We start from the raw sequence: 12,751 nt of genomic DNA, 5'->3' as shown, positions 1-12,751 counted from the left end.
ATCGCTAAGTGTGGTGTTGCAATGCCCTAATGAAAAAAGAAAAAAACAAATATAATCATTTTTTAATCATTTTACACAAAATAGTGAGAAATTATAAAGATGCAACATGAATAACTAAAGTAAATTTTATTTATGTTAGTCAAAATTGCAAAATTAGTCCCTATGGTTTCATAAAAACTATGGATATAGTCCAAAAAGTTTTCGACTTGTATTGAAGGTCCAAATTTAGGAATTTATTTTGGTTTTGGTCCTGAAAATGTGGAAATGTCTATTTTACCCTTATTATTTCTTTTTTCCATTTTTTATTTAGTTAAGTATTTAAAAAATTATAAAAAAATAAAAAATAAAAAATATCAACCTACCCTTCTCCACGACGCCACCCACCATACCTCCTTCTCCCTCCCCCCCTCTCTCTCTCTCTTCTTCTTCTTCTTCTTCTTCTTCTTCACCCCTAAAAAACATGGTTCTTCAATTTCTTTTTCCTACCTTCAAGAACCAACTCTTATTCTTCAGTGATCAAACATAAACACCTCATTTTTGAATCTCTCCCTCTCTCTCTCTCTCTCTCTTATGTGTTTCTCCCAATCCCTAGATTAGTTTTCCCTCTTCCCTATTATTGCAATTGAAGGTAGTGGTGTTCCATCATTTTAAGTTTCAATTCAACGACACGTATTCATCCCTCAATCTCCGCTTATAAGTCCACCATACAAAATATATATCCTAAAACTCACAACACAAACAATTTCTTCACATCAATGGTAATGTCGACTGCATCTGCATCTTTCTTCTTTACTTCCCTTAATTTTTCCTAAAATAGAGAGTTGAGCGGGGGGTTCGTCTTCGGTGAGATTTTCCAATGAATACAGGAGGAAGAGGATACCGGTTGATGCTAAATATGGAGGAAATATGATGGATGACATGTAGTCGGCGGTCATTGTACCTCTCGATTTGGAAGAGCTAAGAAATCAAACCCAAACAAGACTTTGTCTCCCTTATTTGGGTATGCAGATCTATAACCTTCTATCTTCATGTACCCTTAATTTGGAACACATCAATTCTTCTTCATCCAGATAACTATCGTCATCCGAGAAGTCCACTGTGAACCACCTTCATCTACCAGTGGAGACAACCTCCCTCATCTTTGTCTCTTATCCAGTCAAATTAATTATGGCTTCCGATTTATTTATCAATATCTAAAATGAACTAGAAACAATTGACTTTCAAATTATTTGGAAACAATCGATGTTCTCAAAATCAAAATGATAAACTTTGGGTGGAGCTTTTCTATTAATATTTACAAAATAGAAAATGTAAAACAATACAAAAAAAAAAAATTAATGGCAAAACAGTCAATTCAAGTGCTCTATGGACCAAAACTACAAAAGTTTCTTAATTTTAGGACCAAAACTAAAGGAAAACCTTTATTTTGGACCATCCATGCAAGTTAGAAACTTTTTTGACCTTACCCAAAGTTTTTTTTAATAACACAGAACCAATTTTGCAAATTTGTCATTATTTTACAATAATTTTTATTTTTTATTTAACTTCAACTTAATCACTTAAATAGGTCCATGTGGCTTTTTTGAACGAGCCAATCTAAGCTACTCATAAATATTTATGAACCATCTATGTCTCTAATGACTAAAGGGTCTTGAACATTCTATTTTAAAGGACAATACAAGATATCAGTGGGTCAGAATCTTTGGTATTAAATTGTGTAGTTAAGTTAATAATAAAATCATAAAATAGATATAGATAGAGTGGTATAAATTTGAGAACATTACGCCACCCGTAAGAACAGATTAGGTTACTTCTATAATAAATAATTAATTGGCTGCTTTTGGGGAATTGTTTGTGGTTCTAAAAGGTTAGAAAAAGCTTTTTCCAAGCTTTTATTGGTTATAGTTTATCAAAGTATGACTATGTTTATCAATCACTTATCGTGAAAAAGATTTTGTTGAAATTAATAAATTATTAAAATATTTTAGTTTGATGACATCGTCTAATTATCTTGAAATAAAAGAGGGATTAAGAAAAGGAACTTCCAAATTTATTAATATGTTAGAGTGGTTGAAATCACATGATGTTAAATTGTTATTCAATAACTATGATAATATATGTCTGTAATTTTAGTGTTGTTACATATTTTGGATAAATGTAATTATTCATGATTATCACTTATCAGATGAGAACAATATTTAGGTGGACATACATGTCATGAGTCATGGATCACACACACGATGGTGTAGTTTATTCACAAACATTATAACTCGAGCGTGTCTTCGGGCACCTCGAAATCTTAAACGGATTTTTTTTTACTACAAGTGCAGTGACAGAAGTTGGACAAAAAAATGCTAAAATTGAATAAGTTTGGCTTTCCGTCGACACCATAACGAGAAGAGAATGATAACCCTATAGGAGTTATCCCCCTGTTGCAGAGTTCTATAAAAATGTGATATTTTTATTGCACACCAGAGGTTAACTTTGTTGATATTGTATTTAGCTCCAAAACTTTATTAAAAAAACATGCCTAAAGTATGTGAATTTCATTATCCTTAACATTGTTACACAATGAGTATATAGTCGAACTAATTGTAACCCCTCTTCCGACTACGATAGTAAGCGTATAATTCTTTTTGGCTACACTCTCCAAGGTGAGTTACCCATATTTTTGCAAACTTGTGTCCATGTTTCGTTGTGAATCTCGATCATATATTTTGTTATACAAGCATGCAATAGTAATAAATTCATAATTTGTGATTACAATAGATTGAGTGAGAATGTAAACGGACAACAAGTTGCGTCGGTAAACCATTTTGTATGATAAAACCAATTCTTTTGAAGATTACATCCATAGATTTATGGACATAACATTGTTATGCATGATCCGTTGTCTTCTATTAAGAAGTTTCAGCACATCCGACGCAAAGAAACCAAACGTATCAAACGCGAATAGTATGAACAAATGTTGATTTTTCATGCATAGTTTCTAATGTTTTGTGACTTTGCATGTATCAACTTTTCAAGCAGTCTACCCTGCCTTAAAATCCCCAACCCTCAAGCGTACGAAAGGGGATACCCCTATAAGGTCGACACAAACGTGTTTCTCTTCAACTCATCCAAAAACCAAAACATCAGTCGGTTCAAAGGGGTTTGACATTCCTTCTACCGCGTCTCTTTCTTGACGGAAACCCCGACATGCTTAAATATGTCAAACAAAACATCTATAACCATATCATGTTAGTATTTGAACCCGGAGGGTTCATTATAATGAACCGTCTGCTCTACAAAAGAGTCCAAACATGTTTCGCAACACATCGGACAAATCTCGTTAGCCGGAAACATTGAGATCATGAGCCGATGTTTAAGGGTAGTATGATACTCCACATGAGACATATGTTGACGAAACCCATTTATAGAGATGACTAGAAGAAAATCTTTAGCATGTAGTGCATGTAAACACTAGAAAACTGTTTTATGCCGAACCGCGATGTCAAAATGCACTTCTATGTCTTAGACAATTTTACTAAAAAAAAGTATTTGCTAGTGTATGTTGGGGTTTAGGGGGCAGGGGGTGTCATTATTAGTGAAACTACTAAAGTCAATGCTTGGAAGCGTGATACGAAGAGATGTCAAAACATAATTATAATCAAAATTCATACCACATATATTGTTACCACGCAAGACGTGGTCTTGTAACGGCTAAGAATGGACCCCTGAGGCAACAAAATCATATGAGATAGGGTCTACGGTCGAGTACAAACTCAAACCACTAAACCTACCGGATAAGGAAGCAAGTCGACTCTAATATATTCCGGACACTTGATATCAATTACTTCACTTAATACACGACACGATATATTATAATATTATGGATGAGATCATATCACATATTCAAGACAAACAAGTATAACATACCAGTCTTTGGCATACCAAAAACATATCTAAATATAACACTCATAATATCCTTATTAAATTCTTCAATACTTCATTTTTGATACAAACGTTCGCTTTATCTGTTTTCCATAACACATGATCCAACTAAAAGAAATACTATTTCAATAAGTTATGATAATCAATAAACATATTTATTAGTAACTTATTATAAATTTATTTTATACATCTACTAACATATTGTTAAGTATTAGTTAGGCCATATCCTCGAGATTATTTTTTAAATTCATAATAATTCCAAATGTGGAACTATAATAGGTGAAAATATAATATCTAAAAAGATATGGTTCGTTTTTAGTACTAGTGATACTTTTTCCAAAGGAAATCATATAAATTTCATATACTACTCGCATTAAGCGATTCATTTTTATGTAGAAACCTAACACACTAGACAATTATTTTTTTGAGTTTTCTAGAATTTTGTGACAAATTCTAGGAGCATTGTCAGATTAGACCTTCATTTTCTAATCCCAACTTTACGTCTCTTTCTGAGTCTATTTTCTCGAGGCTCCCTTCGAGCTTGATGAAATTAAAAATGCAATTTGGAACTGTGGGAATGAAAAAGCGCTAGGTCCGGATGGATTCTCTTTTAAGTTCCTCAAAGAATTCAGGGAGATAATTCAAGATGAGGTCATGAGATTTATTAAACACTTCGAAAAATATGGTAGCATCTCTAAAGGATGCAACTCCTCGTTCATTACTCTGCTGCCTAAAGTAAATGATCCTCTATCCCTTAATGAATATCGGCCCATAAGCCTTATTGGGTGTGTCTACAAAATATTGGCTAAAGTTCTTGCATCTAGGCTTAAAAGAGTAATTAGATCTATTATCGATGTAGTTCAGACTGCTTTTATCGAAAACACAAACATACTTGATGGTCTAATGGTTATCAACGAAGTATGCGTGTGGGCTAAGATATCCAAAACGAAGACTTTTCTGTTCAAGGTGGACTTCGATAAAGCGTTCGACTCTATAAACTGGAAGTATTTGGACTCTATGATGTCGCAAATGGGATTTGGTGAAAAGTGGAGGTTGTGGATTAATGGGTGCCCTTCTTCAGCAAGGCTTCGGTTTTGACTAACGACTCAGCATCTAAAGAATTTCCAATTACCAGAGGGGTTTGCCAAAGGGATCCTCTCTCCCCTTTTCTTTTTATTATTGCCATGGAGGGGATCAATGTTTCTATGAAGTCGGCATGTCAAAAATCTTTCTATCATGGAATCAAGATCCCAAATGATAGCCTTGTGCTATCTCATCTCTTTTATGCCGATGACGTTATTTTTGTTCGTTCTTGGGAGTATCTCAACTTCTCAAATATTTCTCGTATTCTCCGTTGTTTTCACACTGCTTCCAGTTTAAAGGTCAATTTCCATAAGTGTAATGTTTATGGGGTCGGGGTGGCGGAGGGAGAGGTTAAAAATTTTGCCCGTGTTCTTGGGTGCGGGATGGACTCGTTGCCTTTCAAGTTTGTTGGAGTTTCGGTGAGAGCCAACATGAATATCAAAAGGAATTGGCAGTCGGTGATTGATCAGATCCAAAACAAGCTCTCTTCTTGGTAAGCAGGTGCCTTCTCGTTTGGGGGTCTGGCCAACCTTGTTAAATTCGTACTTGGTAGCTTACCTCTCTACTATTTGTCTCTCTTTTTGGCTCCAAAATCCATTATCGAGTATTTAGAGAAACTTCGAAGGAGGTTCTTATGGGGAGGAAATGATGTGAAAAACAAAATCAATTAGGTTTCTTGGAAGTAAGTTTTAAGTCCAAAAGAAAAGGACGGGCTTAGCATTGGTTCTCTGGTCTCTCTAAATTGGGCTATGATCACCAAATGGATATGGCGTTTCAAATCACATCTGCATGATCTGTGGCAGAAGGTCATTTGTGTTGGTATAGGCCCCTGTTCTTATCACTTTTAAGCTTATACCCAAATAAAGCAAACCACAGAGTTGCAGGGAAAGATTCCCAGTTTTCTTCTTAATCAATTTCGGATAATAAAAAAAAAGTCTTACAAAGCTTTAAATACTAAATAATAGACAAAAACTGCTAAGCTAAAAACTGAAAAAAAAAAAATGTGACCTCCTAAATAGGTGGCAACTACTCCACTTATTCCATTAGACAAGGTCAACACAAGGACTAAATCAGAATTATATTTCCCACATACTTCCCCTTAATTATGAGCTTTGTCCTTAAGCCTTATAACTCCTAACAGGTCTCTCATCTCCAAGAACTTGAGTCTAGGCAAAGCTTTTGTCAAGGGATCTGCTCTTTGTTCCTCACCACTGATATGTTTCACCTTAATTTGCTTCCTTTCAATACAACCTCGTATGAAGTGGAACTTGGTGTCAATGTGCTTACTCCTCACACGGAAAACAGGATTCTACATAAGAGTTATGGCTGACTTGTTGTCTACATACATCCTGACACATTCTTCCTTCCAACCGGTCAATTCTTTGAGGAGACTCCTTAGCCAAGGTGCTTGGCATGCTGTTGCAGTTGCTGCCATAAACTCTGCTTCACAAGAAGATAGGGCCACATTTTGTTGTTTCTGGGACGACCATGTGATTGGATTACCTGATAGATAGAAAATCATTCCTGTTGTACCCTTTCTACCATCGATATCCATTCCATGGCTACTATCACTGAATCCAATAAGCCGTTTATCACCACCTTTCTTGTACATTAGACCAAAGTTGGTTGTCCCCTTTATGTATCTCAAAATGTGCTTGACTACTTTGAGATGGCTCTGCTTTGGTGATTCCATGTATCTACTCACTACTCCAACTGAGTAGCTCAAATCAGGTCTTGAGTGGATGAGATAGCGAAGACTTCCAATGAGGCATCGATACTCGGTAGCATTGACTGGTACTCCATCTTCATCTTTTGTCAAACCCAGTCGAGGTTCCATTGGATATTGAGATGGGTTGCACTCTCCCATGCCTACTATTTACAAAATCTTTTTAGCATATCCTGCTTGACTAATTGTAATGCCATCCTTGTCTTGGGGAACCTCTATCCCCAGGTAGTAGGATATGGTTCCCAAGTCACTCATATCAAAAGACTTCAACATCCTTCTCTTAAATTCAGCAACTTGTACTTCACTTGAACTCGTCACAATCAGGTCGTCCACATAGACCCCGACAATCAAAGACCTGTTTAACTTTTGGAGTTTATACACAGGATATTCCTGTGGACATCCATTTCTTTCAATGTTTTATCAAGCCTATCATTCCACGCCCTTGGAGCCTGACGTAGGCCATAGAGAGCCTTGTTCAACCTGTACACCATGTTCTTTCCTGCGATAACAAAGTCGGTTGGTTGTGTGACGTACACTTCTTCTTGCAGAATCCCATTTAAGAAGGCCGATTTCACATCCAAATGATGAACCTTCCATCCTTCACTTGCAGCCAAAGCCAACAATGTCCGAATTGTTTCCAAACGTGCCACTGGAGCGAAAGCTTCATCGAAATCGACACCCTTTTGTTGTACATATCCCTTTTCCACGATTCTTGCCTTGTATTTGGTTACTTTTCCTTCCGCATCCTTCTTCAATTTAAACACCCACTTCAGCCCTATTGCCTTATGCCCATTGGGGAGGTGGGTTAGTCTCCAAGTTTCGTTCTTTTCAACAGATTCCAGCTCCTATTTCATTGCAGTTATCCATTCTTTGTCACCTGAAGCTTCTTCCTACGTGGTGGGTTCTTCACCTGCATACATCAAGACTTCTGAATCTTCTTGCAGGGCTTGCGTTTCTTCATATATATCGGTCAGGGATCGAAAGCCACGAATTGGCGTGTCGTCGTATGTTTCCCTGGGAACTTCATCTGGTGATGGAGATAAGGTATCCGCAATTAAGCTTGGTGATTCATTTCCAGCTTGTAATTGACCATGTGATGTCGATTGTGAATGACTTTCGTTTGACTGTGGATTAGGGCTTCCAAACTCAACTTGGGTTGGATCGAATTCTCCCGCATTCTCTTGGGCTACTCCTTTACTGGGAAATCTAACCCAATTGTTGCTTAAAATTGGGCCTTCTTCTTGGACCTTAGCCCATTCCCACTTTCTCTTCTCTTCGAATACGATGTCTCTTGAAACACATATTTTGTTTCTTTCAGGGCAATATAAACGGAATGCCTTGCTTCCTTCCTCGTTTCCCAAATACACCAGTTTCTCACTCCTATCACTCAATTTTGTGAGCTTGTTTGATGGCACCTTTGCGTGAGTGACATAGCCAAACACTCTAAAGTGTTCAAGTGTGGGTTTCTTCCCCTTTATGCCTTCATATGGAGTCACATCTTTCACTCCTCTTGTCGGGACTCGATTTAGAATCTGCACAGCGTGGCGAATGGATTCCCCCCAAAGTACTTCTAGAACGTCCATTGCTTTCAACAAAGACCTGGTGACCTCAAGGATTGTGCGATTCCTGCGTTCTACAACTCGATTCTGTTGAGGGGAGAAGGATGCAGTTAGTTGCCTCTTGATTCCTTCTTGATTGCAGAACTCAGCGAATTCATTTGACGCGAATTCACCACCACGATCAGTGCGCAACATTTTTAGCTTGTATTTCCCTTCACCTTCTACTCGATTCTTGAACCTCTTGAAGGCAGTGAGAGTTTCACTTTTGGATTTAAGCATCGACACCCACATGTACCTGCTGTAGTCATCCACAATGAGGAGAAAGTATCGATTTCCAGCTAGTGTTTGGGGAGTTATAGGACGTCACAAATCTGCATGAATCAATTCAAGTGGAGAGCTTGCACGCCACTCTGCTTCTTTCAGGAACGGATATCGGGTCTATTTGGCAACTAAACATCCCTCACAGATCTGTGTGGGATGGTGATTTCTTGGCACTCCCCGTACCATGTCCTTTACCACCATAGACTTGATCACACGGAAGTTTACGTGACCCAATCTTGCATGCTACAGTCATGCCGTATCATCTATGCTCGCACTAAGGTATACAGGTTGTGTTGTATGCAAGACAATCTTGTACAACTTGTTCTTTGAATGTTGTACCTTCATTATCAACCTGTTGCTAGCATCATGAACCCTTAAGAATTCATGAAGCATCTCGATCTTGTATCCCACTTCTTTCATTTGTCCTAGGCTAAGTATATTACTTTGTAAAGCTGGGATGTAATATACCTCAGAGATGACTTGTCGCTCTCCATTTTTGCATTCCAAGAGAATTGTACCCCTTCCTTTGATCTAAACTTTAGACCGGTCCCCAAAACGCACCTTCCTTGTTACTTTTTCATCAAGTTCTGCAAAGTACTCACGCACCCCTGTCATGTGGTTACTGGCCCCATTATCCAAGTACCATGTATCCTTCTCATTTTCTTTTGTTTCTGGGAACACTTTGTCTTCATTAAGCAATACCCAGTTATATGTATCTTCAGACAGTTAATAAAAGAGCGTGTTCTTCTTCATGTACCTGTGTGAGATTGACATCAGCTTCCTTCCTCTTAGGATTGGGGCATTCTAATGCATAGTGTCCAAACACATCACAGTTGAAGCACTTTATGTGACTCTTGTCTCTTCCCTTTCCTTGACCATTGTCTTGAGATTGTTGGTGATTACCTCGACCACCTCTACCCCTTGATCCTCCTCTTCCTCCACGATGGCCTCATTGACCTCCCCTCTCGCTGTGAGATGAGCCACGACCTCTTCCTGCTGAGTTGGTGGAGTTTTTGTTTGACTTTTGACCCATTTTCCCCTCTGATTGGGTGAGCAGCAGACTAGCTTCAACATTAGTGGTTTCGGTACGACTTCTCAACCGATCCTCATAAGCTTTGAGTCTTCCAATATCTTCTTCAAATGGCATGGTATCCAAATCTGAATATTGCTCAATGGAGGCTACAAGTTGTAGATACTTTTCTGGGACAGAATCAAGCAACTTCCTCACCAAAGTGTTGTCTTCTATTGTTGCATCGAGGCTAATGTATTTTGAGTTAATCCCACTCAACTTTCCTACAAACTCATCTATTGAATCTCCTTCTTTCATCCTCAGTGCATCAAACTCACTCTTGAGTGAGTGCAATCTTGCCTTTTGCACTCGATCTTCACCCAGGTACCGAATTTTCAAAGATTCCCACACTTCTTTTGCAGTTTTCTTCTTGGCTACCTGCATGAGAATATCCTCTGGTATTGCTTGGAAAATGTAGGCCCATGCCATCTTTTTCTTCCTCTCATCCACAGTCACTCCGACAGATGATTCTATGGATTCCCAAACACCTTGAGCATCCATAATGGCCTCCATCTTGATTGCCCATGTGGTATAGTTTGTTGAAGTCAGCAATGGACACTGGAACGACATCCCACCGTTATCTTTTGTGACCTGATGGCTAGAACTCGTCATGTTACTATAGGCCCCTGTTGTTATCACTTTTTAAGCTTATACCCAAATAAAGCAAACCACGGAGTTGCAGGGAAAGATTCCCAGTTTTCTTCTTATTCAATTTCGGCTAATAAAAACAAAGACTTACAAAGCTTTAAATACTAAACAATAGACAGAAACTGCTAAGCTAAAAATTGAAAAAAAAACATGACCTCCTAAATAGGTGGCAACTACTCCTCTTATTCCATTAGACAAGGTCAACACAAGGACCAAATCAAAATTATATTTCCCACAATTTATGGGATACATAACTCTTGCAGGAAACTGGTGTCTGCTCTTGCCAAGAAATCTATTCCGGGCACCTGGTATAATATTAATAAGGTTCTTATAAATCAAATGTTATTGGAATTCCTCTTTCTTCTGTGTTCGAGTTTCATCTGGGATCAGGAGAGTCCATGTTGTTTTGGCTGGACAACTGGAAGGGTGATGGGGTCCTTGCTGAAAGGTTTCCCATGTTTTTGAGTTGGAGAAAAGAAAATCTTGCTTCATCAGTGAGCGTTTGTCTCTGGGTCTTAGGGGATAGGCTTGGAAGCGGTATCCAAATTCTTCAGTGGAGTATGATGAGATGGTGGCTTACAACTTGCTGTCTCTAGCTTATCTCTCGGCGCTAAGTCTTACAGGTGGATGTCTATTCTATCCCACGATGGGAATTTTTATGTGCGTGATTTGAGGTCGCTTATTGATTTTCTCGTGTCTAAATCAATGTTGAACGTCATAATTTGGTTGCAGATTGTTCCTTTGAAGGTCATCGGTTTCATCTGGAGAGCCTGCATCAACAGGATACCCACTGATGTGGCTCTTGTTCGAAGAGGAGTGAGCATTCAGAATATGGGCTGCTCGTGGTGCGATATGAGGTCGAAAGATTCGAAGCATATTTTTGTAGGTTGTGCATTTGCTCAAGAGGTTCTATCTCAAATTTTAAGGTGGTTTCATATTCCATTTCAAGTCTTTGAGTCCATCTACGAGATTATTTCATTTGCAGCAGATTGGGGCAATTGTCCAAAAAAATGAAAAATCTTCATCACCATCTTATACGAACTGTTTTGGTGCATCTGGAAGGCGTGAAATGACAAATTCTTCAACAATAAGTGATCCTATCCAGATAAGGTGGTGGGTGAGGTGATTTCTTTAGTTTTTAGTTGGGTAAAATATCGAGGGTGGTTCCATAATTGTAATTGGATTGATTGGTGTTGTTGTCCATTTAACATTATGTAACCTTTTTGTTGTTTTTGTTTCCCGACTGAGGTTTTTTCTTAGCCATGGTTTAATAAAGTTTGCCGTTTCAAAAAAAAAAGTTTTCTAGAATTTGGAAGTTACTAGGTCAAATATATATGCTATAAAAATAAGACCCTTTGTTTTTTGACAAAACATTATCGTCATTCGAGATAGTAATTTTGTTTTAAGATGTTAGAAAATATTTATTGATTAATACGAAATCGAATCCAAATGGTATAACCACAAGAACATGGAAAAATAATCTAAGGAAATGAGCTGAATCCAACTCCTATGTTGAGAGAATGTTGACTAAGTCACAAGACACACTTTCCATAACTTTCGCCTACAACATTGGACATATATATATATATATATATATATATATATATATATATATATATATATATATATATATGTATATATATATATATATATATGTATATATGTGTGTGTATGTGTGTGTTTCTAACAACTATTGTGTGCATGTATAAACCAATGAAAATTTAAGAAAAAATAAATCGTTAATAATAAATATAAGGGTATAATAGTAATCTATACTATAATTAATATGGTAAATTCATAAAATCAAATGATATCCCCTTTCAATTAGGTTATCAGTTTTACAACCCCATACCCCATAACACCACCACTCTTTCCCTGTATTTATCTAAAACCATCGTCCACAATCATCATCATCATGGCTACCGACCACCACCATCATCATCTCCATTGCCGACTCTTTGTGCTATGCGATCGATCCTAAACCACCCACAGTCAAAGATGATAGGAGCACCGGAGGGAAGGACATCGGAAATAGAAATAAGAATCAAGAATTGACCCTGTAGGGCTCGTTTGATAGACGTGATTTTATTTGGATGTTTTCTTGATAATCATGAAGTGGGGTCTGGACCTATTGATCAATCTGTGATGCCTTTTAATTTTATGATTCCTTTGGCCAAGATTCATAAATATTGATGCTTCCCCTAATTCTTTTTTATGGTATTACCAATCTCAATCAGGCTCATGTTCTTTGTTTTTATTTGGTATTGAAAAAATTATACTTTGATGTTCTCTAAAGATTTTTTTTTTAATTTTGCTTCCGATCACACTAAGCCTTTCATATGATTTTGGCTTGTTTGATGATAATGCCTAACAAGTGTTTGTTGAAATGCTTGAAAGAGAATCTAAAGAATT

At 37.4% G+C, this 12,751-nt stretch overlaps 1 protein-coding gene across 1 annotated transcript; it reads right to left on the bottom strand.

The window, feature by feature from the left end:
- Positions 1–6,325: 6,325 nt before the first annotated feature.
- Positions 6,326–6,853, bottom strand: LOC122197453 (secreted RxLR effector protein 161-like). Its single transcript, XM_042901579.1, has one exon. It carries the CDS (start codon positions 6,851–6,853, stop codon positions 6,326–6,328), a length of 528 nt encoding a protein of 175 aa, XP_042757513.1.
- Positions 6,854–12,751: the final 5,898 nt, after the last annotated feature.

This window comes from Lactuca sativa, chromosome 4, assembly GCF_002870075.4.
Source record: "Lactuca sativa cultivar Salinas chromosome 4, Lsat_Salinas_v11, whole genome shotgun sequence".
Taxonomy (NCBI): Eukaryota; Viridiplantae; Streptophyta; class Magnoliopsida; order Asterales; family Asteraceae; genus Lactuca; species Lactuca sativa.
This window is presented reverse-complemented; position numbering and strand designations above follow the sequence as displayed.